The sequence below is a fragment of the Suricata suricatta genome, chromosome 1, assembly GCF_006229205.1.
Source record: "Suricata suricatta isolate VVHF042 chromosome 1, meerkat_22Aug2017_6uvM2_HiC, whole genome shotgun sequence".
NCBI lineage: Eukaryota > Metazoa > Chordata > Mammalia > Carnivora > Herpestidae > Suricata > Suricata suricatta.
In genome coordinates this window covers 32,919,525-32,946,868 of record NC_043700.1, presented here as the reverse complement: position 1 = coordinate 32,946,868, position 27,344 = coordinate 32,919,525, and the positions used below count along the sequence as shown (strand labels likewise).

Genomic DNA, 27,344 nt, shown 5'->3' with positions numbered 1-27,344 from the left:
TCAGACAGGGGCCAACTCTTGGCCCTAGGGCGAAGGTGGCTTTTATTTCCTCTCTTGGGGAAGGGGGGGGAGCTTCTGCATGCACACCAACCTAAGGAAGGGGTGGGTGCGCCCCCAGAGGATGGGGCTGGAAGAGCCGGGCCATGGTTCAGAAGGGCTCCTCCATGTCCAGTTCCTGGCCCTGGGCTGTGGGGCGTGCTCCTGTGAGTCACTCCCGTTAGGGTGCATGAATGGAGGCACGTGGAGGTATCTGCTGGTGTTCACGAAGAGGAGGGGGAGCAGGTGCCCTGAGTGAGGGAGCAGAGGCCTGGGACGGCCGGCCCCAAGCTCAACGCCTGCCCAGGAGTAGAACTTGCAAAAGGTCTGGCTGGTGTTATTCTTCCCGAGAAGGGCCACAGGGGCCCAGAGGCACTGATCAATTCAATGGCTGGTCCTTTAAATGTCCATCTCAAACTGTGACTCTTCACCTGGGGAGAGAAGAGACAGACGGCCAGGTAAGCAAGGGGTGAATGGTAGGGCTCACATTTGAGAGGCCTGGGAGAGGCGATATTTTTCATTTTGTTGTTCCTACAAGAGTAGGAGAATGGCGGGAGGGCAGGACGCCGCTAAGAATTCCTGGACACAGGCTTGAAGGCTCCCTGTCCAGTTGTGCTCTCTTTCCCAATCCCAAAGGAAAAAGGGAGACCAGGTATTCCCACAGAAAAAGTGAGTCCTGAATTTCATACAATTTTTATTTTTTAAAAACTATTTTATAAAAAAAAAATAAATAAAAACTATTTTATTTTAGAGGCATCTGGGTGGCTCAGCTGAGCATCTGACTGTGGCTCAGGTCATGATCTCATAGATCAAAAGTTCAAGCTCCATATAAGGCTCCGTGTAGTCAGTGCAGAGCCCGCTTCAGATCCTGTCCGCCCCCCCACACCTCCCTACTCACTTGCATGCACATGCTCACTCTCTCTCAAAAGTAAACATTTAAAAATATAAAAATAAAAATTTTATTTATTTATTTTTTAAGAGAGCTTGCATGTGCAAACAGGGGAGGGGCAGTGGGTAAGAGAGAGAGAGAATCTTAGGCAGGCTCCAGGCTCAGTGCAGAACCTGACTTGGGGTTTGATCTCACAACCATGAGATCATGACTTGAGCCAAAATCAAGAGTTGGACGCTTAACCCGATGGAGCCACCCAGGTGTCCCTGATTTGTTATTTTTTTTAATGCTTTTTTTTTTTTAATTTTTAAATTTTTAAAAAATGTTTTATTTATTTTTGATACAGAGAGAGACAGAGCACAAGAGGGGGAGGGGCAGAGAGAGAAGGAGACACAGAACTGGAAGCAGGCTCCAGGCTCTGAGCTAGTTGTCAGCACAGAGCCTGACACAGGGCTCGAACCCACAAATGTGAGATCATGACCTGAGCCAAAGTCGGAGGCTTAACCAACTGAGCCACCCAGGCGCCCCTTAATATTTATTTTTGAGAGAGCATGAGCAGAGGAGGGAGCAGAGCAGAAAAAGAGGGAGTCAGAGGATCTAAAGTGGGCTCGGGGCACCTGGGTGGCTCAGTCGGTTGAGCGTATGACTTCGGCTCAGGTCATGACCTCACAGTTCGTGGGTTTGGGCCCCGTGTCGGGCTATGTGCTGACAGCTCAGAGCTTGGAGCCTGTCTTCGGATTCTGTGTCTCCCTCTCTCTCTGATCCTCCCCTGCCCATCCTGTCTCTCACTCTCTCAAAAATAAATAAAAACATTAAAAATAATAATAATAAAGTGGGCTCTACACTGAGAGCAGAGAGCCTGATGCGTGGCTTGAACTCACAAACCTGTGAGATCATGATCCGAACCGAAGTCAGACACTTATCCAACTGAGCCACCCAGGCGCTCCGATTTTTATTGTTCTTATTAAGAGTAAATGGTGACTTGGATTTGATATAAATATAACCTTACAGCAACCTGAGTGGCTCAGTTGGTTAAGTGTTCGACTTTTGATCTCAGCTCAGGTCACAATCTCACACTTCATGAGTTTGATCCCCGTGTCGGTCTCTGCACTGACGGTGCGGAGCCTGCTTGGAATTCTCTCTCCTCTCTCTGCCCCTACTCCACTAATGCTCTCTCTCTCTCAAAATTACGTAAATAAACTTAAAAAAACTCTTAAACAATACAACCTCACAGAAAAATATTCATTACACATAAAACTTTTTTGAGCAGGTCTCAACTGTGGTTTAGAAAACGGGACTACAGCATAGGAGGCATATGTCCAATCGCCCAGAGTAGCCGGGCTCTGCAGCAAAGGAGTTATTTTGGTAACTCACCTGCTTATTGCCCTCACCTTAATTCTTTCCACAAAAATCTCCCAAGTAACTCATGCTGCAGGAAGCTGTTTCCCTAAATGGAGCGGCCTCATTCATGATCTCCTGGGTAAGGCTGCTCTGGGTTCTATAGATTGAGAAGCCTGCTCTGGCCCCCCTGAGAAACCAGCCACTTCTGGTTATATTTACCCAAATATACGGTCCCAGGCTAGGAGCTCTGGCTAATACCCTGTTCATCAAAATGAAAAGTTATGTCCATCCCTCACCACCCCATCACAGTGGAACTCTTAGGCCATTATTATGGGTTGAGGGTTGTCAGCCCGGGGCACCTCTGGGCCAACCCTACATGGGCTACGGGTGATTGCAGCTCCAGAAACTGGGAGGGGCTAGGGACAGCCTTCAGGCAGCGATGGCTCAGCATCCTCAGGTGTGACTACCTCCATCCTCAACTTCCATTCTTTGGTGTGAAGTAAAAGGGGGTGGCTGGGAAGCACCATGTCACCGACCACATGAATCTAGGCACCCTTCTCTGCATCCTGCAAAGAAAGGCAGGAGCCACACTGCCTGGTGCTGTCCTTCATTCAGCTCTGTGTGTGTCCACCTCCACCTCCCTTCCACTCTTGTCTGAGTCTGAAAGGCAAGGCGAGGCAAGGGTTGTCTGTCTGTGGCTGTGGGGTTCCCTGGGTAATTATGAATCACATCCTGCAGGCCCTGGGTAGATGGGCTCTGCTGCTGTCAGCAGGGCCAGTCCAGCCCGAGGCCCCAGCTGCTTCCTGCCGGGGCTTGGTGCCCTGCCTTCCGGGTGAAGGGTCAGCGGGTTCCAATCTGACTCAGGTCAGTTGCAAGTGCTTACACTATGCTCTCCCACACAGGGAGCGCTCAGACGCCCTGGCAAGCCAGTCGTCACACCACGAAGAGTGCACTCACACACCTCTACCAGGGTGGCTGCTCAGATTACTTAGGGCGAAGGTGGGGAGAGATACCAGGAAGGACCTAGCTGGCCTGTGTCAAACCTGCAGAGACAATTGGTTCGTGGTTTCTACCTTTCTTCATCAAGAACCCACTCGTGGGCCCATACCCTGACAGGAGGCGTCCTGGATGCCTTTCTGATCCTGCAGACATGTGATTTCCTAGAGGGCAAGTACACCGTATCTTTGAGAAGTCCTCTCCTGCACATGCCCGTCGTGGGTGTGGCCCACGTGAGGCAGACAAGTGGAAATGCTTCAGGAACAATGATACAAAGGGTCATGCTTATTTATGAAAGTTGCTGTGTGGAGCCCCCCTCATTTCAAACAAGCTCTCCACTAATTAGACCCCCTGATGGGGCCAAATCCCATCTCCTGGAGTTCTTGGGCCCCTTTCATGCGGTAAGTTGGGACTGGTGACAATTCTGCCCCCCAACGCCACCTGTGCACTCTAAGCTGCCCCATGGGGGGCGGAGGCAGCCACCATCAATCCCCCTGCCTTCTGGAAATTTCCTCCCTGAAGAGGATCCATGGGCTGCATAGGTTCCCTTTCCAGGGGAGAGCATAGCCAAGGCTGGCCACTCACCACCTGCCGGCTTCTCTTCTGGGCTGTTGCGAAGGTGGTTCTGCCTGGTTTCTGTGGGGGGCTCATCACTGGTAGGGCTGGTGACCCCGGGAATGGTGGGCAGGTCCCGTGGAGGTGTTTTGGTCACAGGCGAGTTCCGACATTCCATCAGGAACTTCCGGTCATAGATGATCCTGGTACCTGGAAGGAGTCAGGGACATTGGGAAAGTCACCTCAGACCTTCTGCCTGCTCATTTCCCACATCGTTGAGGCATGGCCGCAGCAGAGGCAGCACATTTTTCTGCAAAATCTGGATCAAGGAGGAGTGGGACTGGGGCGCCTGGTTGGGTCAGTCGGTGGAGCCTGCAACTCTTGATCTGGGGTCGTGAGTTTAGCCCCACCTTGGGGGTAGAATTTTCTTTAAAAAAAAAAAAAGCATAAAAAGGTGTGAGGGGGAACCTGGGTGGGTCAGTCAGTTGAGTGTCCGACTTCGGCTTAGGTCATGATCTCACGGTTCATGAGTTTGAGCCCCGAGTTTGAGCCCCGTGCCAGGCTCTCTGCTGTCAGCACAGAGCCTGCTTCAGATCCTGTGTCTCCCTCTCTCTCAGCCCCTCCCCCTTAGCACTCTCTCTCAAAAATAAACATTTGAAACGAAAAAAGGAAGAGAGGAACTATGCAGATTCAGGCGTTGGGCTGCAGCCCCATTCAGCGGTCTCAGAACCACTAACCCCATCCCGTGGGGCACTCTGATGGAAGGGGGGCCGGGTAGGCCACCACACCACGCTTTCTCCCCTCAGCACATCCCGGGCTCTCTCCTTAAAGCCCACCAACTCACTTCCCTAACCAGTGTTATTACTCAGGACAGTGATATCCACTACTGGGAAAGGTACATTTTTATTTGTTTTTCAATTCAGTCCTCATAGTACCCTCCTGGGATATCCAGAACCTTTAACTTCATTTTACAGATGAGCCAACAGAAAAAGGACTCCCCCGGACTAGTAAAAATGAGAACACTTCCCTTCCCGGGCTTTGTGGACAGGAGTGCCGCATGGGCTCCACCTTTCCCACCAAAGGCTCTCCTGCTAAGCGTGTTCCCAGTGACACTTGCTCTGACATGTCCCTGCACCTCAGGCTTGCACATGGTCTGTGTTCTATCCACTCCCTCTTCACTCTCCTTCCCAAGCATCCCCCCAGGGTGAGGACCAACTCTCAGGGAGCTGGTCCTTAACCCACACCCTGGACCCACCCCTCCATCCTGTGAGGGCAGCTGCCCGAGTGATACCTTACAAAGGAGAATTTTCTCAAGTCCAGGACCCAGGATTCTTGTGGGAGACTCACTGATTTCATCAAAGAACAGTGACTAATGAGAGGTGATTCATGTTGGGTTCTTATTTAATCAAGATCACCTCTAAAGCACCAGTATGGTACTGGTAGCTTATCTTTTTAAATTTTTAATGTTTATTTATTTTTGAAAGAGACAGAGCATGAGAGGGGGAGGGACAGAGAGAGGGAGACACAGAATCTGAAGCAGCCTCCAGGCTCTGAGCTGGCAGCACAGTACCTGACACGTGGCATGAACCCACGAACTGCGAGATCATGACCTGAGCTGAAGTCGAAGCCCAACAGACTGAACCACCTAGGCAACTCAGTACTAGTGGCTTATCTTAAACGCCTCACTCACACTCCTGGTTCTTCCTTTTCAACAAAGAGCAGGTGTCAGGCTCAAAGCCTTCAGCTGGCAGTGGAATCCAGAGAGAATTTAAAACTGCCTTGGTGTCATTAGACTTCTTTTTATAGTTACCTTCTATTTATGGTAAGTGAATCTGGTTTTCCATATATAGTTGTGATATCAAATTTCCTTTTAATATAGAACATGACATAACTTAATAGAATATGTTATAAATAATGCATGTAATAAAATAAAATAAAATAAAATAAAGTGAGGGATATAAAGAGGAATACTAAATTAAAATGCAAGGTACAATTACAATGCAAACTGCAGAGGGAGTAAGTGCCCGGAGTTTAGAAGCTATGATTTAAAAAAAAATTTTTTTTAATGTTTCTTTATTTTGGGAGAGAGAGAGACTGCAAGCAGGGGAAGGGCAGAAAGAGAAGAGAATCCCAAACAGGCTCCAGTCAGTGCAGAGTTTAGTGTGGGACTCGAACTCATGAAGTGTGAGATCATGACCTGAGCCAAGGTTGAGGGTTGGCTACTTAACCGACGGAGGCACCCAGGTGTTCCTCATTTTTTTTTTTTAAACAAGCTTTAACTCATTTCAATTTTCTTGTAGAAAACCATGTGGTGGCCATAGCTGGAGCCTGGGTCTTCCCCACAGACACTCTGGTGTGGGTCTCTACTCTACAGGATGGTCAGTGAATGCCTCATAGAGAGACTTGGTGAATAGTCTCTTTTCAGAGGTCAGGGGTGAGACAGCTGTAGGTCTTGGAAATGGCATCAGAAGTAGCCATGGTGAAGCTGCCCAGGGTGGCAGTGCTCTCCACAGCAGCTGGGCACCTTGCATGTGACAGTGTGGGGCTTGCCAACCTTGTCCCTCTCCCTCCCCCCCACAGCGGCCTCACTGGAAAGCTTGGCAAGGATGATGGCCCTATGGATGGCAGTAGCCACCTCCTTGGAGCACTTCACATTCACACCAACATGTCCATTGTAATCTCTGATGGCAACAAATGCCTTGAACCTGGTCCACTGGCCAGCACGGGTCTGCTTTTACACAGGCATCATCTTCAAAAACTCATCCTAGGGTGACACCCCCAGGAAAAGTCAATGATTTCAGAGTCCTTGAAGGGCAGGGAGAAGAGAGATCTCCTCCAGGGACTTGATCTTCATGTCCTTGACTAGGTGGCCCAGCTTGGTGACGCGGATCCACTCCTTGACCTCTGCCTTGGCTCATTGAGCTCCATGGCCGTGGCCCCAGCCATGGATGCCACTGCCAAAGACTCCGTGGAAGCCTCCTTGGCATTTCAGGGTCTCTGCCCCTGCTCCAGGGCCTCACCAAGGCCATCTGCCATTTGATATTTTCCTGGAGAAGAACCTAGAAGCTACGATTTAGACTTCAGGAATGCCCCTCTTTATCCATAACCCTCAAGTATTTCCCTCACTTAAAGGCTACAACAAGTGCCATCCCAACAGTGGGCATTCCCCGCTCAGATGCTGGGCGCTGGCTTTCTGGGTGTGGCACCCTGGAGGGGAATGCATTTGTATTTCTGGGCTCTGAGTAGGCCTGTGTGGGGTTGGGGTCCTTCTGCTGAGGATTAGGATGCTGAAGATCAGAGAAATGGTCAGAGACACCAAAATGTGCCCTAGGCCTACTCATGCATGTTGTCCTAGTCTGACTCTAGCCCTAAGGTACCCAGAGCTTCGTTCTTCTTGTCCAAGAGGCAATGATGTTGAAATTTACAGTCTTGCTCTCATCATCACTGTGTGGGCTAAAGTTCACAGTTCACATTTCTTTCTTCCCCTTTTTTTAAAAGTTTATTTATTTTGAGAGAGAGCGAGAGAGGGAGCACAAGCGAGAAAGGGGCAGAGAGAGAGGGAGGGAGAGAGGATTCCAAGCAGGCTCCATGCGGACAGTGCCCCAATGTGGGGCTCGAACTCACGAACCGTGAAATCATGACCTGAGCCGAAGATAGATGCTTAGCCGACAGAGCCACCCAGGTCCCCCCACAGTTCACATTTCTAAGGGGGAGAGTGTAAAGGAAAGAACACAAAACCCACGCTGTACTTGAGGCTATGCCACCGACCAGGAGTCTGACCCTGTGCACACGGACCTCTGTTGCTCCCCTGTTTGAGCCTTAGTTTCCTCATCTGTAGCACAAAGGACTATGAGCCCAGTAGGCTACAAATGGAGAACAACCGTGCCTTCTCCTTTAGGGTCAGTGCCTTGGCTTCAGAGAGACCACTCTTGTCTGTTTCTTAGTCCTCAAGGCTTGGCAAGAGTCACCCCTGTCCTGGCCACTCTCCAGTTTTCCTTTTTATTGGTTTGTCCACCACAGAATAGGGAACTGACCCCATCTTGAGTCAAACCTAAGAGTTGGAGATTCAAGAGTCCCAAAAAACGAACGAGGAGGTCAACACTCCTGGAGAAGCTCTGAAAGGCCACCAGCCCCCAGATATTTTTCTGTAATTGTGGTAAATGACAAATAACACACAATTTAGCATCTTAAACATTCCTAAGTGTACAGTTCAGTGCGTTAAGTACATTCACAGCGTTCTGCAACCAACCTCCAAGATGCTTTTCATCTTGCAAAACTGAAACTCTACACCCATGAAATAGCAACTCCCATTTCCCTCCCCCCAACCCTTGGAAACCACCGTTTTATTTTCTGTATCTATGAATTGGGCTGCTCCAGGTACCTCGTATACGTGGAATTATACGTTATTTGTCTTGGTGCGACTGGCTTATTTCACTTCGCATGGTGTCCTCCAGGTTCATCTACATTGCTGACCATGTCTAAGAATCTCCTTCCATTCTAAGGCTGAATAATATTCCATGTGTGGATATGTCACATTGTGTTTATCTGCCTTCCATCTTTTGGCTAGTGTGAATAAAACTGCTGTGAACACGGGTGTGCAAATATCTCTTCGAGACCCTGCTTTCAATTCCTTGGGGGTCTATACTGGGCAATTTTTAAATCATTAATTATACTTAAAAGAGAAAAAGAAAGAGCCCCTTACCCTCCACCTAGGGCCCTTGTTTAAAAATAAGAAACCTCATTTGTGCTAATAAAACCCGGAAACCAAATGCCAGCAGAGGTGGTTCCCAAGTCACCCACCGTGGGAGTATTTCAGCTGGGGAGGGAGGCCATGCAGCGGTCAGGGACAGGGGTGTTCAGAAAGTCAGCTGACAAGGTGTCAAGCCTAGGAGGGGACCACGAACGCCCTGTGACCCATCTGGGGTCAGTGAGGAATATGAGATGGAGATCAATGCAGTGGAAATGTTTCCTATGGAAGCAGATTTAGCTTCTTAACCCTTCTTTCTCCCATCCCTTCACGGGATCTATCAATATATATCAACAGTGATCTTCTGGAAATTCCCTATGTCTCCCACAGATGAGACAAACAGCAAACACACAGTCTCATATTGTCAAAAATAGGCACCCTTGGCTGAAACACAGTCTCCCGGAGCTGGGGACTTGGCCCGCATACAGGAACAGGAAATGGAAAACGGGTGGGGGGCGGACCAACGTCCCTGCAAGGCACTGAGCAGCAGGCAGCGCCTTGGGTGCTGGTCGGGTGTCACCTTCTGGGGTATGTATCACACCCGTGGTCTCCACATGATACTCTTCAGCCGAGGGTCTACCTTTTCTCTCTCTGTGTGGGGAAAAATGATCCAACTCCATTAGATTTCTACAAATAAGATCAAGAAGAGCTTTTGAGGATCTAGGTGGCTTTAAGATGACAAGGCCAAGACATTTTCCCCCTGATGCTTCTCTCAAAAGTCATGCAAGCACCAAGAAATAAAACAAGAAAAGGAAGCACATACTCAACTTGGAAGCAAGTGGGGCTCAGACTGTTACCCCAAATCACAATATATGAAGACAGAAAGTGAATGGAGAAATAGTTCCAACAGAGAGGACAAGGGTGGCATCTAAATGCAGGGAGCTAGGGGTGGATGTTACAGCAGGAAGTGGGGTTCTGGAGAACCCCAGGAAAGTTGAGGAACTAGAGGTAACATGGGCAGAGGTCTGGACGGTCCCTCACTCCAGGAGGGATGGGAGACAGGGAAATTACGTTCAGGCTGACCTCCTGAATGGTGAGCCTCACACCCCCTTCCCTGCTCTGCTTCAGAATAAAGAGCAAAAATAAAGACCAAGAGAAGTTGATTTTGGAGGGGCATCTGGGTGGTTTAGTTAGTTAAGCATCTGACTCTTAAATTTTTTTTAAATGCTTATTTATCTTTGAGAAAGAGAGAGAAAGAGTGCAAGGCGAGGAGGGACAGAGACAGAATCCAAAGCAGGCTCCAGGCTCTGAGCTGTCAGCACAGAGCCAGATGTGGGGCTCAAACCCAAAACTTTGAGATCATGACCTGGGTTAGATTCGGATGCTCAACTGACTAAGCCACCCAGGCACCCCAAGCATTTGACTCTTGACTTCAAATTAGGTCATGATCTCTGGTTCACCTAGCTGAAGCCTATGTCGGGCTCTGCTGAGAGCAAGGATTCTGTCTCCCTCTTTCTCTGCCCCTCCCGTGCTTGCTCTCGCATGAGCTCATGCTCTTTCTCTCTCAAAATAGGTAAAAAAACAACAACAACAACAACAACAAAACTAAGAACAAAAAAAAAAAAGAAATTGACTTTGGGAAGGGGATTACCAATGAAAAACACCAGCAGCTAGCCACCAGATTGAACCCACCAGCCTCCAGAACTCACAAAGGGCTTCCAGTCAGCTCTGGAGTGCCTCACTCTTAAATATAACCAGCCAGACGTCTCCACGCATTTCTGAGAAAAGCTTACATCTAAGGAGAGTGCCAAACAAACTGACAGAAGGAAATAGTTTTTGAGAGAGAAAAAGAGAGAACAGGAGTGGGGAAGGGGCAGAGAGAGAGGGACAGAGGACCCAAAGCAGTTCCGAACTATCAGCAGAGAGACTGATGTGGGGCTAGAATTCACATAAGATCATGACGTGAGCCGAAGTCTCTTAACCAACGGAGCCACCCAGGCACCCTGGACTTTAAAGACTTATTTTATTTTTATTAAAACTTTTTTTTAAATGTTTATCTCTTAGAGAGAAAGAGAGAGAGAGAGAGAAAGACAGAGTGTGAGTGAGGGAGGGGCAGAGAGAGAGAAGGAGACAAAGAATCTGAAGCAGGTTCCAGGCTCTGAGCTAGCTGTCAGCACAGAGCCCGACGGAGGCTCAAACCCACAGACTAAGAGAGCATGACCTGAGCCGAAGTCATATGCTGATGCTTAACCAACTGAACCACCTGGGTGCCCCTAAAATTTATTAGAGGGAGAGAGGGGGAGAGAGAGAGAGAGAGGAGTAGACGAAGAGAGTGAAACTTTTTTGTTAACATTTATTTACTTTTTTAAAAAAATATTTATTTTTGAGAGAGAGACAGCATGAGCAGGGGAGGGTCAGAGACTTAACCGACTGAGCCACCCAGGCGCCCCCAGAAGGAATATTCTAATAAAATTAGAACAAGTTGAAGGGCTTCAGGAAATCTCATTTCAGCAGCTACATGGTGGGTCCAGAGCTGTCAAACCTTGTCAGTTCAGGATGGAGGGAAAAAATGTACTCATAAATCCGGAAGTCAAATTTGTGTGTAAAACTGTATTTTGTTTAGTGTTTTAGAGGTGCTGGAAGGTATGAAAGACTGACCTGAATGAAAACTAAGCACATTTTCTTTAAAAAGTTTATTTATTTATTTTGAGAGGCAGAGAGAGGAGACAGAATCCCAAGCAGGCTTCACACCGTCAACGCAGAGACCGATGCAGGACTCAAACCCACAAACTGTTGAGACCATGACCGTAGCGGAAATCAAGAGTCAGACACTCAGGGTGCCTGGTGGCTCAGTCGGTTAACCCTCCGACTTTGGCTCAGGTCATGATCTCACACTTGTGGGTTTGAGCCCCGCATCAGGCTCTGTGCTGACTGCTCAGAGCCTGGAACCTGCTTCAGATTCTGTCTCCCTGTCTCTCTGCCCCTCCCCGTCTCATGCTCTGTCTCAAAAATAAATGAAACATTTAAAAAAAATTTTAAGAGTCAGATGCTCAATTGACTGAGCGATCCAGGTGTCCCTTAACTAAGCACATTTAAAAAAAAATTGTTTTATTTGGGAAAAGTGCTTCTTACAAAAGGACAGCTACAAAGTAAAGACACCTGCAACAATTACTTGCTTTTCTTAAAGTGAAAGAATGGTCAGGACCCAAGGAATCACAGCAGTGAATGGACAAATGAGCATCTCCAAGTTATTTCAGTAACTAGAGCAACAAAACTCAAAGCTAAAATTTCCAACCAGGAAATTCTTCTAACAACTTTAGCTTATCCTGTGGATTACCACCTCTGCCCGCCTTGAGCAGAAAAACATGACTTATTCCTACAAACCAATTACTCCACTACAAGACATGCCTCGGAACATAAGTTTTGAATCACACCTGCAAAGCTCAAGGATGGCATGAGCCAAGTATTCACAAAAACAAACACAAAATCCTAACAAGGAAACCTTGCAGGAGGACAAAGGATTGTCCCAAATTGCCTGGGCTGGAAAGGCTAGCAGACCAAAAACATTAAATACAACTGTGTATCCGAGCCCCAAGTTGTGTTAATGTATGGGACACCAGATAGTTTAAACATCTGTGGCTAAGCCCATTTCTCTATCTATCTATTTATCTATCTACCTATATTTTTAAAATATTTATTCATTTTTGAGAGACAGAGAGAGACATGGAGCATGAGCAGGGGAGGGGCAGAGCGAGATGGAGACACAGAAACTGAAGCAGCTTTAGGCTCTGAGCTGTCAGCACCGAGGTGCCCCTCTATATCTATATTTGTATAGACCAGAGTTAGCACTAGTCTTTGCTACTGAGATACTGCTTTGTCCTTTACAATCTATTTGCCCCTGGGCTGAAATCACCAAACCAAGGTTTTCCATGAAAGCCAAGAGCACTGTGTCTTTGCAGGGAGAAGCTCAACACACGCTCACACTCCTGCATACCAGGTCTAGCAGCCCCTGTGAGTCCACTTCCTGCTCTGTTTCTACCTTTTCACAATTTGCCTATCATGCTAAACACAGAAAAAAAAAAAATCTCAACGCATTCTCACCTGGTTTGGGCTACCCAGTAATGAGGTGTGGGCTAGAGGGTAGGAAACAGAAGGCACACAGGTGCAGATTTCACCAGAAGTCTCAAATATCCACCTCATAAGTCTATAACAGGTTACTTGCCACAGTCCAGATCCTTCACCCATCACACCTATTCTTGGACCCCAAAGCAGGGCCAACACTTACTTTTGAACTTGGGGTCCTCAAAGTGAGTATAAGTACTTTTTTTTTTTTTAAAGTAATCTCTACAACCAACATGATGCGCGAACTCACACCCAAGATCAAGAGTCCCATGCTCTATGGACTGAGCCAGCCAGGCCCCTGAAAACTAGGCACATTTTAAAATGAAGCAATTATTAACTCTATTTTTTTTAAGTTGTACAATAATTAACTACCTGGCTCATCAAGGGCCATAGTAATAAAAGTAATGTGTATATATTTTTTAAATTTGTGATATAGTTATACTAGGGAATGGGAAGAGAAGATGAGAGGGGCGCCTGGGTGACTCAGTCAGTTAAGATTCTGACTTCGGCTCAGGTCATGATCTCACGGTTGGTGGGTTCGAGCCCTGCGTCAGCTCTATGCTAACAGCTCAGAGCCTGGAGCCTGCTTCGGATTCTGTCTCCCTCTCTCTCTGCCCCTCCCCAGCTCTCTCTCTCTCAAAAACAAACATTAAAAAAAAGGAAGAGGAGAGTGTACAGATGACAATAAGTCCTCATCTATCACTACATAAAGTCAAGAAAAGGTCAGAAATATGGAGGTAAATCCCCAAAGAAAGAGCTGAAAAATGTGAGCTGCATCTGAAGAGTGAAATGGGGGTGGAGAGGCACGAGGTTACTGTCCTGTTAGGAGCCTTTTAGTAATTTTGAGATTTAACTACTTACATAAACAATTTATAAATAACATTGACATACTTTTATTACAGAAAAAACATTAAGCACATACGAAAGACAGAATTATATAATTATACACACACATATATGGCATATAAAACCTTGATTTATTTTTTAAATTAAGGCACAGGTTAAATTATGGATCGGACCTATGATTTGGTGCCATGTGGTTTCTATTTGGAACAAGTGTACATCGTCTGCAACACACTGTAAAAGAGTCACAGAATTGTATGGATTTTGTGTCTGGTCACCTCCGTGGGTGACATAAGGATCAAGGCAAGACAAGCATCTTTTACACTGAGCACATTTTGTTTTTTAATACAAAAAAACTCGAATGCGTACGGCATTAAGCAAACAAATAAATAAGGATATAGGGTTAGAATTTCCTTTTCTAGTAAGTCAAGTTAAAATGGCCTTGACTGGAACTAGGCGGACTCCCCCCTCTCCCCACAATAAACCTAGGGGCTCTCAGCTGAGCAGGGTAAGTGGAGTGGTGAGCCCGCCTCTCCAGCACCGCTCTGGGCTGCCACGTGCCAGACCCTGTCCACGCTAGACTTTAGCTCCCAGGAACTGTATCCAAGGAGAGGGACCACAGCAACCCAGGGACAAGTGTTCACCTCCATGGACAAGTGGAAACCCTCGCCTAGACTTTTATCAATCTTTGCTTGAACGTGCATCCCCAAACAGGTGTGCTGGTCTCACATATTCGAACCCCTCCGTACCAGCACCATGTCAAGTGCTAGGCACGTAAAGAATGGTTTCCTGATCTCACTCACAATTTAGTTGGAAAGACCTGTAAACAAACAACTATGGTCAAGTGGGTAAAGTCTGAGGACGGAGGCATATATGGATATGTGGGGATCAGAGACAGGGGAGAGATCTACGCTGTGTGTGCCAGTGAGGACAGAGATATGGAGCCTTCCATAAGTCTGAGGCATCCAGAGAAACCACCATGTCACCTCAATTCTGCACTCCCCCAGAGTGGAGGCGCTCTATGGACTGAGGGTGGTCTAGCCAGGTCTAGATGTTACAGAGCAAGGGTATCCAGAACTTTGCCTCTCAGCAGGGTAAGGAGAGAATGGAAACAGACCCCCCCCCCCTGCTTTAAATCGCCTGTGGAGCTGGGATCCTGCTGGGTCCTGAGGGTAACAGTGAGGTTTGGTTTTGAGCCATTTGTAGAGGAGAACTGACGCTATTTTCTAAGTGAAAGCCTTTTTATTATTGTTTAAATGTTTATTTATTTTTGAGAAGGGGGTAAGGGCAGAGAGAAAGGGACACACAGCAACTGAAGCAGGCTTGAACTCACAGACCTTGAGATCATGACCTGAGCTGAAGTCGGACACTTAACCGACTGAGCCACCCACGCACCTCAAAGTGAAAGCCTTTTAAACGCATCACCACGCAAACACGTGGGGAAAAGCCTAATCCAGCGGGCTGCGAGAGTTACCTGCTTGTGGAGACAGGGTGTGGGAACAACACACCGGGGTGAATAGGGGCTCCTCTCCCCACACAGGCTCCTGGTTAGAAACCCAGCTCTCCCATCTGCCAGCTCTACCGACTCTGGGCAAGTTAGTACTCAATCTCTCTGTGCCTCCGTTTCTTCTTCTGTAGAATGGGGACAATGACGATGGTGCCTACGTCATACGGTTACGCTGTGGTATACAACAGAGGCTGACACGAGGTCAGCCCTGTACAAACAAATCCTAGCTATCATGACTGGAATGGTTTCAGGCAACACGATTTAGGGACAAATCGTGGTCCCTAAATGGTCAAAGCTGGGACAAATCAGAGAGGAGGTAAGCAACCCTGGAAAGAGCCTGGGGGGCGGAAGGGGTAGAGTAAGGGCACCCTCTATCCTTTTTTGGTCCACAGAAACATGCTTCAAGAACCAACACGAGCTTCGGCATGTTTGGTAACCAGTGTCACTTGGGACTTTGAAAACTTCAGATGTGCGCCAAATACAAGAATGGTATTTTTTCACAAGGCATGCTTTGTGGGTGGTGACAGCAGTTTCCTTGAATGTACAAAGCAACGCGGACATGCCTCTTGGGTCTGTTTTCCTTAGCTGTAAACAACGGCAGTGTACTAGGCTCATTCAAACTATTTTTAAAGCACCAACCATATGCCAGGCTTTGTAGATAATCTTTAGGGTCTGTTCCAGCTCTGATACACTACCATTTATTTTTAGGATCTTCTGGTTGGCGGGTGCTCAATGCGGTGCAAATAGCACGGGGCTTGGAGGCACAAGTTCTGGGCTCAAACCTGGGTCTGCCATGTACCAGCCCCTCAACTCTGAATGGCCGTTGAATTCCTCAGCTCTGAGAGGAGGGTACTAACAAAATCCACAGCTCACAGGAGTAGTGTGAAGACTAAATCACTGCTCACAGCCTGACAGGCCAGGTCTCAGTGCCCCATCCCCCACTCCCCACAAGGGAGACACGGTATCCTCAACTGGCAGACAGGAAGCTGAGGCTCGGAAAGGCTGTCCCCTCTATAGCCCTCCAGGGGACAGACCTAGTCTCCAGTCCTAAAAGCCAACCTCTGTTTAAAACTAGCAAGGCAGGGGCACCTGGGTGGCTCAGCCAGTTAAGCATCTGACTTCAGCTCAGGTCATGATCTCACGGTTCGTGGGTTCGAGCCCCACACTGGGCTTTGTGGTGACAGCTCAGAGCCTGGAGACTGCTTTGAATCCTGTGTCTCCCTCTCTCTCTGCACCTTACCTGCTCATGCTCTCTGTGTCTCAAAAATAAATAAAATATTAAAAAAGAAAGAAGAAAATTAAAAGTAGCAAGGCAGACCAGGCTACTGTGCCTCCGCCAGCACGAGCAACTAGGGACATTCCAGGGGGCTTCAGACTGTTTCCTATTCTTCCGAGTGTTGGGCCAGAACAGGATGTTCCCTGAGAGGGAGGCTGGCCTTGATCTCTTCTCCGTTTCCCCAGAGCACCCACACTCGGCTTCAAAATGGGACTGGCAGGGACTTCTGTAAATTGAGCCCTGCAGGTTCCTCACTTTCCCCTGCGCCTCTCCGGATGGAAACATTCTTCCCCTGGCTGGCCACGGTGAGGCGCCTAGCCAGAGTACAAGAACAGAATTCCTAGAACTGCTGTTCCCATTCCAGGGAAAGGGAGAGCATTTCACAACACACTTGGGGGAGGCTCAGATGCCTACGTTCAGAGGCAAGCCAGCGGCCTGTGAGCAACATACTCCGGATAATTTTACATTCAGCTCTCGCCAGCAGCTCTGTGTCAACCTGGAGGCCAACACGCGGGGTCAACTGGGGGGCTCCCACCCCACCCCCCACACACTGGCCAGGAACTCGATGCACCGGGGTGGCTGTCCTTGCTGGGCAGTCTGTTTAGCGAGAAGAGCCACCTTGTCAGGGAGAAAATCTGGGGGACGACCAGAGCGTGTTTGGTCTGAGATTTTTCTTCATCTGTGGCCCTACCAGCTAGCTCTGCAAAGAAGACCAAAATCTCGACATTTCTTAGGGGTCAGGGATCTCATGAAGCTCCTCAAATACCAAAGGAGGGCAATCGGTGAATAACAAAGGGTCCTCTGGCTAGTCCCTCCCTTTGAGGCCCTGACTTGTGAGGGAAAAGTCCACTTAATTTGAAAATTAAGCAGGAGGTCAGGGTGCCTGGGTGGCTCAGTTGGTTGAGCATCCAGCTTCGGCTCAGGTCATGATCTCATGGTTCTTCGGTTTGAGCCCCGCATTCAGCTCTATGCTGACAGCTAGCTCAGAGTCTGGAGCCTGCTTTGGATTCTGTGTCTCCCTCTCTCTCTGACTCTCCCCTGCTCACACTGTCTCTCTCTGTCTCTCAAAAATAAAATAAAAAACACACACAAAAAGAAAATTAAGCAGGAAGGACAAAGCTTTTACAGGAAAGTAGAACACAATAGCTGAAATAATTATTCTTTTTTTTCCTTCTTAACATTTATTTATTATTGAGAGATAGAGAGAGAGAGAGCATGAGCATGGGAGGGGCAGAAAAAGGTGGAGACACAGAATCCAAAGCAGGTTCTGAGCTGTCAGCACAGAGCCCGACGCGGGGCTAGAATTCACAAACCGTGAGATCATGACCTGGGCCAAAGTCAGATGCTTAACCAACTGAGACACCCAGGTGCCCCTGAAATAATTATTCTAAGGACTGGCCAAGCTCCTTCATGTTCCCTTAGTCTCCCCCACCCAAACATTTCAAAATGCACCTGTGGCAAGCAGGTCAAGGCTACCCCTGAAATTCATTACCACCTCAAATGCCTCCTTTCACACAGGGACAAAAGCTGTGGTTGGAAAGAGAAGGGGGCCTGTTTTTTGTGTGAATTGCCCCCTACCTCCCACATCAAAATTCAGATGCTGAAGCCCCAACTTCCAGTACCTCAGTGTAACTGAATTTGGAGATAAAGTTGTTAAAAAGGTCATTAAGTTAAAATGAGGCTGTTAGGGTGGGGCCCTGATCCAATATACTAGTGTCCTTATAAGAAGAGAGAGAGGGAGCTACCACACACACCACATAGAGTGGCAGCAGAGACAGGGGCTTCGGGAGAAACCAACCCTGTTGGCACTTTGACCTTGCACTTCCAGCTGCCAGAACTGTGAGAAAATAAATTTCTGTTGTTTAAGCCACCCAGTCTGTGGTATTTTGTTATGGCATCTTGAGTGGATGAAGATAGGCTTGCTTTCTCCTTTTATTCCAAAGACCAGAAGAGAGAAATCGATTTACACACACACACACACACACACACACACACACACACACACACACACACTCTCTAAGGCAACAGTCCTGGTTTAATGTCTGCATTGTTTGTGTCACCAGGAAACCAAAGGGAGTTGTGAAGCCACTTGCACCTCCTGGAATTCTCACCCCTACACATTTCTGGACCGCTGGCCTCAGAACTTAACTCCATCCGACTGCCAGCACTCCAGAAAATCAAGGCTGTTTGGATGGAAGTGCTGGGCAGACAGGCAAGCGTGGGCCCCCTGAAGGGAGTTCCCAAAGCCTGGCTGCTTGAGGGGGAAAGAGGAGGCAGGCTAGGTAGCAAGGAGAGGCATGGCACAGAGCGGAAGGTATGGCCCAGCGGCCTGGCCTCACGCCCACCTGTATACTTTGCTCTGTGGAGCTGAACATAAAGCCTGGAAAACGGGGCAAAGGATCTAGAACTCCGTGTTTTCAGGAAAGAGTCTTCAGTTCTTAAACCAAGAGTCAACTCACAGGCTTGCGATTCTGGTCTGCTTCTTTTCTGCACCTGGCCTTGGCTCTGCTTGGCCGTACAACAGGATGGGCAGTTAAGTGCCCTCGAAGGACCCCTCTTTGAGGCTTGGCCCTTGGGGAAAACTGCCTGAAAATGTGGCCCCGTAACTTTTCCCATCCCTGTCCCTGGACAGCAGGTTTCTCCCATTCCAAGACAGGTATCTCTCCTCTCCTAGAATCTGGGCTAGCCCTGTGGCTTGCTTTGACTAACAGAATACTGCAGAAGCGATGTTACGTGACCTCTGAGCCTAGGCCTTAAGAGGCCCTGAAAACTGTCATGTAAATAAGCTCAGGTTAGATTCCTGTACAGCAAGAGACCAAGAAAACAGAGAGATCTCCCAGCCTTCCAGGTGTCTCCAGCAATGCCCCAGATATATGGGTAAGGCCACCTTGGCCCTTCTAGCCTCAGATGACCTAGCTGCCAACTGTATGCAGCCAGATGAGTGAGCTCAGGAATACCATCAGAGAATGCCCAACCAGCCCAAAGAATGGAGAGAAATAACAGGCTGCTGCTGTTGTTGAAGTTACCAAGTGTTGTGATATTGGGGGCCTAGTGTCTGAGCTCTCTCAAACTTTCAGGGGCACGGACACGGGATTACAAGACACCTTGTGTTGCCCATGTCCTGGAGCATCCAAATGACATGGCAGATGTGACTTCCTCCTGCCTAGCAGTGATGTTCGGTGCAAACAAGTAAATAAGGAGCATCTGAGCCCCTGGCCCCAGTAGTGACCTGATCGGTATGAAGGTCACCTCCTTCAACTTTCTGTGCAACAGTTGGGAAAAGTAGTATTAACAAGGCTGGGGTAAGTGAAAAAGTTCAGGGAAAGTTAGTCTTGCCCCCAGGACATTCCAGGGTAAGCATTATACCCTGCAACTGAAAGAGGAGAAAAGAAAAACTTAGGTGTCTTCATTAAGCGGGCTCAGACCCAGGCCTAAGGGCAAAGGAGCCAGGTTCCCCTGAGAATACAGGCATTCCCAGGTTCTTTTCAACTCCTCACCTTCTAGACACCAGACTCCACACTCAGTCACTGCAATACAATGATGAGTAAGACTGCTGGGAAAGATCTCCCCATCTATTCAGGGAACAAACATGTAAACAAGCACATGTGACTCATTGGTCATGAATCATAACAGAGGAAGAACACTGGCGTGGCTCTGAGCCCAGAAAGCAACAGGTTTTCTGTTTGTTTGAACATGTAAAATGTAAGTGTGCGAATGAACATTCCTAGTTCAAAACTTTCACCCTGGGAAGCAATCCTTTTTTTAGGTCCTGCTGCCCCTCCCCCGCTCTTCTTCTGCAAGGATATCAAATAAAGACCCACCAAGAGGGGGCACCTGGGTGGCTATTGGTTAAGCATCAGACTTGGACTCAGGTCATGATGTCACACAGTTCATGGGTTCGAGCCCCGCGTGGGGCTCTGTGTTTTGGCGTCTCTGCCCCTCCTCTGCTTGTGTGCACACCCATGCACATGCTCTCTCTCTCAATAATAAATAAACTTTAAAGACCCACACCAGAAAAGGCCTCTGCTTGATACCAACAGATAGATGCAGTACCACCCTGTCTGTCCTTTTACTAAATTTGGAAATGGAGGACTTTTTTTCTCTTTCATTAAAAAAAAATTAGTAGAAGATTAAACTCCTTTCTTTAAAAAAATTGTTTTTTAATGTTTATTTATTTTGAGAGAGAAAAGGAGACAGAGTGTGAGCAGGGGAGGGGGCAGAGTGAGGGAGACACAGAATCCCAAACAGGCTCCAGGCTCTGAGCTGTCAGCACAGAGCCTGACGTGGGTCTCAAACTCACAAACTGTGAGATCATGACCTGAGCCGAAGTCAGACCCTCAACCACAGACACCCAACCGACTGAGCCACCCAGGCGTCCCTCAAGTTCCTCTTTCAAATAAGGCCCTGCCATCCTTTGAGGATATTGGAAAACAAAACAACAAAATGTGAGCCTCACATTAAAATCTCACAGCTGTGTGTGCATTGCTAGAATGGAAGACCGAGCAGGCTGCCGACTCAAAGCTGGCAATCCTCACACGAGAATCATACAAGTTTTACTGGTTATGGAGGGTGGGGGGTGTCTGCCTAATTGCCTCATTCTACGGCTACAACTCTGATGCTCCTAATTCTATTTCAGGTGTGTCTTCATCCTCCTAAGTAGTAAGCCAAGCCCTTGAGGTCAGACTGGGTTCTGGGCAGGCTGGTGGGCATCAGACGGAGTTTGGGGTGCTCTACACCAGGGTTCCCTGTCAGTCTTTAATGAGGAACATAGTGTGGAATGTTTTAAATGCCTTAAAAGGAAGCTCAGATCAATGGGAGAAGAGGACCCGTTACATTTCCCTCACTGCCTAATGTCCAAGTTCTTTTAACCTGTCCTTAATAACGAGACCCTAGTCGGGGCGCCTGGGTGGCGCAGTCAGTTAAGCGTCTGACTTTGGCTCAGGTCATGATCTCGTGGTTCGTGGGTTCGAGCCCCACGTCCAGCTCTATGCTGACAGCTCAGAGCCTGGAGCCTGCTTCAGATTCTGTATTTCCCTCTAGCTCTGCCCCTTCCCTGCTCCTTCTGTCTCTCAAAAATAAATAAATGTTAAAAACTTTTTAAAAAACGAGACCCTAGTCTAATCATTAGAGTTACTGTAGACCCTAGGCAATTAGGAGACGTAATCTCCCGCTGTGTGACTGGGGCCTCCGGACACTGGCTATGTCCTAGCTTCAGTGCCTGGAAGGGCCACCTCCTCCTCTTCCCAGCACTGTCTGTTCTATAGCCAAAGACTTGGGAGCTCCTCCAAGGTACGCTTCCTGGGCAGAGACTTTGTTTGTCTAAGCCAGGGTGCCATTAACACCTGTAGCCCTACCTGCCTACCTCTGATTAACCTCAGCCAGTGACAGGGTTTAGGTAGGATGACCAGCCAAGCAACCCTAGAGGCTGTGGGGTCAAACATCCAACATGGACTGGTGGACATGGAGGTGGATGGGAGAGGGGTGGAAGAAGGGTTCATGAGACCCATTCGAAGATTCTACCAGGCTGTGGTGTCACTGGTGCTTTTTAAGACTCCAGAGGCTCATCATATACAACACTCCTTTCAACAAATTTCTCTGAAGTTCTCCAGACTTCTCACCAGATCAATGTTTTAGCCGGTGAAAGGTTAATGACCACAGAAAGTAAACTGGCGTTTGAGGAATCAGATAGTTCAAATCAACCACAGCTCCTGTTTCTCTGGGGACAAACACCGCAGTGCCATTCCCAGCATGAGTGACCTGGGGACACTCTAAGAGCTCTTGACACCTGTAAAGAAACTAGTGTTGGCACCTGTGCAGACTCTCTCCAGAGTCTGGATGGAGGGCTGATATCAAACCCAACCCAGAAAAGAAGTCTCCTTGTATAGAAGCATCATTTTGCCAGACCCTGAGGTGAGGGAAGTCCACTAATTCCTGAGTACTCAGTGTGGTACTGAGATCAAGCACTTGGCGCTGGTTAGAAGTGTAGAATCCCAGGCCCAACCGGAGGACCTAAAGAATCAGAGAATAGTTCACATGTCTATTGAGGAATGAGAAACGGGAGTCAAGGCTGGAGCAAAAGGGTGCCAGAAATGACCTTTTCTTAGGTTAAGCTTCTTTGCCCTGGCAAAGAAGCAGGGTGAAGCAGGCTTTGGAGGAAGATTCCAGACCTTGGCTAACTGAGGCAGAACAGACTGGCTGACTTTGGCAAAAACAAGGTGTGTTTTTCTGGGTGACAGCCCGTGCTTTATGCCTGTCCCGCTGGACACTCCAGACAAAAAAACTGGCATTAGGCTCCTTGCACTGCTAGCTTCCTACAAGCTGGCCTTAGAAACAAAATTATACTCTGATCCCAGAGCCCCTTTCCCTCTCTCCCAACTAAAGACCTTCAAAGGCAGGAAGATTTGCTGTGGTTTACCAAAAACAAACAAACAAAAACCCATTTCCCAGTCCAAGGTGAGAAGTAGATCAGAGTTCCCTATAAACAGTACCTCTGGACGTGGCTTCCAATCTGATTTTTCCCCATGCAGCAACAAAAGGTGCAAAAAAGGGCACCTGAGCCTTCAGGGCTGCCCCTGTGCACCCTCTGAAAGATGAAGCAGAGATGCACACCCTCACTTGAAGAAACCCAAAACGGTCAGGAAAGATCCTGGCAGACACAGTATGACACAGAGAAAGTAGACCAAATGGACTACAAAAGAACTATACAGTATGGAAAGGGAATTTGAGCCAAGGGGGGAACACAAGGCTTGCTGAGAACTTTTCCTAGGATCATTTTTAATAGAAGAGAGAGCATTTCCCCCTCTACAGTTGGGTACTATTTTTCGTTCAATCTGAGAAAACGGTGTGACATTGGACAACGGACATGTGTATTCGAGTTTGGGGCCTGAATAAAACAAGTACATCTGTGATTCCTAACAGTTTCTAACGTATGTTTTCTTTTTTTCTTTCCCATTTAAAAAAAATTTTTTTGAGAGACAGAGATAGCAGGAGCAGGGGAGGGTCAGAGAGAAGGAGATACAGAATCCAAAGACAGGCTCCAGGCTCTGAGTTAGCTGTCAGCCCAGAGCCCGAAGCGGGGCTCGGATCCACGAACCGTGAGGTTATGACCTGAGCCGAAGTCGGACACTTAACCGACTGAGCCACCCAGGTGCCCCGCGTTGTATGTTTTCGATCAAAGGGCCGGAGACCTCGGATCTGGCTGTGCTTGCTGATGGCTGATGGCGGGACCTCCGCCTGTGAAAATAAGCATGTGGCCCGCGACATTGCTGCCCCGCCCGCCTCCACCTGCACTCGTGCCTCTCCAAGGAGCGCCACTGTCCGCGGCGGCGGCGTTTTCCAGAAGTTTGGGCAAGAGCGTAGTGGAGGGGTGGAGGGTGTAGGGGAGCGGAGAAGGGCACAGCGGGGTGAGGGCAGCGCGAGGACGGCAAGGAAGTGGTGAGCCACGAGGATTTCATCATGCAAACGGGCGGGAGGGTTTCATCAGCGCCTGTGGGGTTCCCGGGCTGGGAGGGAATGCCTGGCTCCCGACGGCAGCCTAAGGTTGGCCCCAACTCGTGCCAGCTCAGCTTCCTCTTCCTCATACACTCAGGGAGGTCACACGGTTCCCCCTCCCCCCGGACAGAAGAACATGTTTTCCTGCACGGTCCTGCCTGAGGCCCCAGGTCCCTCTGCGGAGATTCCACACGCGTAAGTGGGCCACCTGCCACAGATGCAGGTGAGGCGCTGCTGGAACAGAAGAGAGCCCTCAACCCAAATCCTGCGTCAGGGGTGCTGGCCCAATGCAAATCTGAGGGTGCCTCGGGAAGGAAAAAGGATTCTGCAAGAGTCGTTTGCCCCCAAAGAGAACGTCCGTCCCATCCCCTAAAACCCCTAGGTCAGGCCTCTCCTTTTGCTCCCAGGCCACCCTGAGCGGACGCTATTTGCCTCAGTACGCCCCACACCCACAAGAGGCAGCACACCACGGCATATGGCTGTTCTGGAAGCGTGCATATCCGTTTGGGTAGGGGTACGCGGCTGTCTCTCCCAGGAGGGAACGAATGGGGCAGCTTGCAGCCCGAGCTTCGGAGGACGCATTCAGAGGGCTGGCAATGGGAAGCGGCCCTCCCCTCGTGACCCTCACTGCCTCCGTGGTGCCCTTTTTTCCCCAGTCAACGCGATCCTCCGATCGCCCCGTCCAACTGGCGGTTCCCGACCCCTCCCGCTCTGCCCAGTCAGTCCTCCCGAGCCGCTCGCACCCGGAGCCCGCGCTTACCTCCCGGGGTGGTGCTGAAGAGCGTGCCGCCGGGAGTGGTGCTGTAGTCCCCGGGCGGCAGTTGCACGCCGTCGCCAAGGTCCACCCGGCGGGTGGCCGGAATGGCCCGGCTTGGGGTCTGGCTGCAGCTGCTGCCCCCGGACATGATCTCCAGATCGCAGTGCCTGCAGCAGGAGCGTGGCCCTCTGGCCGCTCTGGGCCCTCCCCTTTCGCCCCGCCCCCGCCCACCCCTTCCGCCACGGCGCCTCGGCGCCCCCTGGGATTTGTAGTTCCCAAGTGCAGCAGCCGCAGCCGCACCAGCCTCGGCTCGGGGGCAGATACGTGCGATCCTCCACAGACCAGGATCGAGGCCTCTTCCCGACGGCCTCGGCGTGCAGGTGCGGGCGCCGCCCCTGTACGGCCGGCCCAATTCGCTGCCGGGACCCTCCCCTCCACGCTGGCAGAGCTGGGGTGGGGCCGGGGGCTGGCGGCTGGTTAACCCCTCGCTGGGTCGGGGGCGTGTCTCAGAGCTGTGCGGGGATCCTAGGAGTCCTCGCGGTTGGAGAAGGCCTGATTTCTACCTGAGGATTTGGGGCCCAACTGGTCCCCTTAAACCTCTCTGTTCCGTGCTTTAGTTCCTCCGATGAGAAAATGGGGGTTGATTGGTCATAAACCCTTCATCGATTTTTTGAGCCTTCACAGTGTGAAGAAATAACCAAGAATGGGCGTTCCACGGCTTGGGGAAGATGTGGGAGGACTGTGAACGAACCACACTGCTGGGTGATCAAAGCTAAAACTAGAGCCTAGGTGGAGCTGAGATGGGTCGGACATAGGTGGTGGTTGGGGGGCAGGGAGGAGTGGAGAGGGTAAGAACTGGCCACAGAGGCTCCTTGTAGGCCCTTGAGTTGGGTACAGAGGCCCCCAGGCTGCCTGACATTTTACTAGGCACTCTAAAAGAATGGATGAACGAACGAACGAGTCTTCAAGGACTTCCCCAAGTGGGGACAGAAAAATGCTAGGAGGAATGGAAAAGCCTGTTTGTTGTGTGAGAGAACAGTTTCTGTCATTGTGGCAACGTCGAGCAAGGGGAGAGGAGACAGGACAACATTTTAAAAGAGAAATTGGGGCCAGGGACGCCTGGGTGGCTCAGTCGGTTAAGTGTCCCAACTTGGCTCAGGTCATGATCTCATCGCTCCTGAGTTCAAGTCCAGTTTCCAGCTCTATGCTGACAGCTCAGAGCCTGGAGCCTGCTTCAGATTCTGTGTGTCTCTCTCCTCTCTCTCTTCCCCTCCCCCACTAGCACTCGGTCTCTTTTAAAAATAAATAAACTATAGAATTTTTTTAAAAAGAGAGAAATTGGGGCTGGATTGCGATGGGTTTTTACAGTCATGCCAAGGTGTTCAGACTTTGTCCTACGAGGGTAGGAGATATCAGAGATCTTTTAAACTGGGGAGTGACAGAATTAGGGTTGGGTTTTTGTTTGTTTCCAAAAGATGACTGGCTGGCTATGGGTTTGAGAGAGGACCACTGGAGGGGTCAGGCCCCAGGGAGGAAGACCCAGGTATGGGCACTCCTGAGCTCAACTCTAGGTCTACACTGCCTGCTGTGGGAGACACTGCCCTCCTGTGCCTACAGAGCAATTCAAATATGGCTAATCCATATCTACAAGTGTAAAATATACAGATTTCAAGGACTTCAGCATGAAAAACATTTGAGATACCTCAATAATTTATGCTGATTACATGTGGAAATATTTTGAATATATTGGAATAAGTAAAACATTACAATTAATTTACCTGTTCCTTTTTACTTGTTTTGGTGAAACTATAAGAAATTACATGTACATAGGGGCACCTGGGTGGCTCAGTTGGTTAAGCATCTGACTTTGGCTCAGGTCAGGATCTCACGGTTTGTGGGCCCATAGGCTCTGTGCTGACAACTTAGAGCCTGGAGCCTGCTTCAGATTCTGTGTCTCCCTCTCTCTCTGTTCCTCCCCCGCTCACACTCTGTCTCTCTCTCTCTCTCTCAAAGATAAAGATTAAAAAAATAAATTACATGTATATAATATGTATGTATATATTTCTACTGAATAGTGCTGCTCAAGAATGAGGCAGTAGTGAAAGCAATCCTAAAGTTCTTCTAGGAAACTACCCAATCATCAGATTTTAGCTCTGGCCTTTACATTATAAGTCATCCAGGACAATATTCACCACCATCTTATTTATTTATTTAAACTTTCTTCAATCATTCATTCAGGCCACAATTTACACTGTTTATGAGGAATAGGCTAATAATTAAGGAAAGAGAAAGCGTTCATTGGCATTAGGTCTAAAAGAAATCCCAAAATAATTCCATAATTCTTATAATTTTAAGCTCAGGTCTTTTTTTTTTTTTTTTAAGTCTGTTCTGGCCAAAGACTAAAAACTAAAATTATCTCAGAGAGTAAACGGAAAATGGCTTTCAAATGATCCTACATATAGATTTTCTTCAGTTGAGGTTTTCACAGATTGAGCTAAAATATGCTAACATTCTGTGGCAAAATCTTCTAGTTCTAGTATCTATGTTTTTTATGTAGTTTTGAGAGACAGAGAGAGACAGTGCAAGCAAGGGACGGTCAGAGAGAGAGACCGAGACACAGAATCTGAAGCAGGCTCTGAAGTGAGGCTCGAACCCATGAACCGTGAGATCATGACCTGATCTGAAGCTGGAAGCTTAACCGACTGAGCCACCCAGGCACCCCTAGTTCTAGTATCTAGAGCTCTCCATGCTTTTTTTTTGTTTGTTTAATTTAATTCACCACATTTTTCTTTAAAAAACCAAAACCAGAGTGTCAGAGAAGAGCAGGGTTTTGCCCAAGATCAC

At 48.7% G+C, this 27,344-nt stretch overlaps 1 protein-coding gene across 1 annotated transcript; it reads right to left on the bottom strand.

Annotated features, from left to right (window-relative positions):
• On the bottom strand, positions 1–24,704 carry EIF4EBP1 (eukaryotic translation initiation factor 4E binding protein 1). Its single transcript, XM_029936162.1, has 3 exons — positions 24,504–24,704; positions 3,848–4,027; positions 1–467 (listed from the first exon to the last, which is right to left on the bottom strand). The coding sequence occupies exons 1-3, from the start codon at positions 24,646–24,648 to the stop codon at positions 436–438; spliced, it is 357 nt and encodes a 118-aa protein (XP_029792022.1). The 5' UTR covers positions 24,649–24,704; the 3' UTR covers positions 1–435.
• Between the last annotated feature and the right edge of the window lie 2,640 nt (positions 24,705–27,344).

Excerpts from the sequence above, each read along its gene's own strand:
- EIF4EBP1 (XM_029936162.1), bottom strand. The coding sequence starts at position 24,648 with ATGTCCGGGGGCAGCAGCTGCAGCCAGACCCCAAGCCGGGCCATTCCG. Across the intron at positions 4,028-24,503 it reads CTTCAGCACCACCCCGGGAG|GTACCAGGATCATCTATGAC; the intron begins GTAAGCGCGGGC and ends GACTCCTTCCAG. Across the intron at positions 468-3,847 it reads AGAAGAGAAGCCGGCAGGTG|GTGAAGAGTCACAGTTTGAG; the intron begins GTGAGTGGCCAG and ends TTCTCTCCCCAG.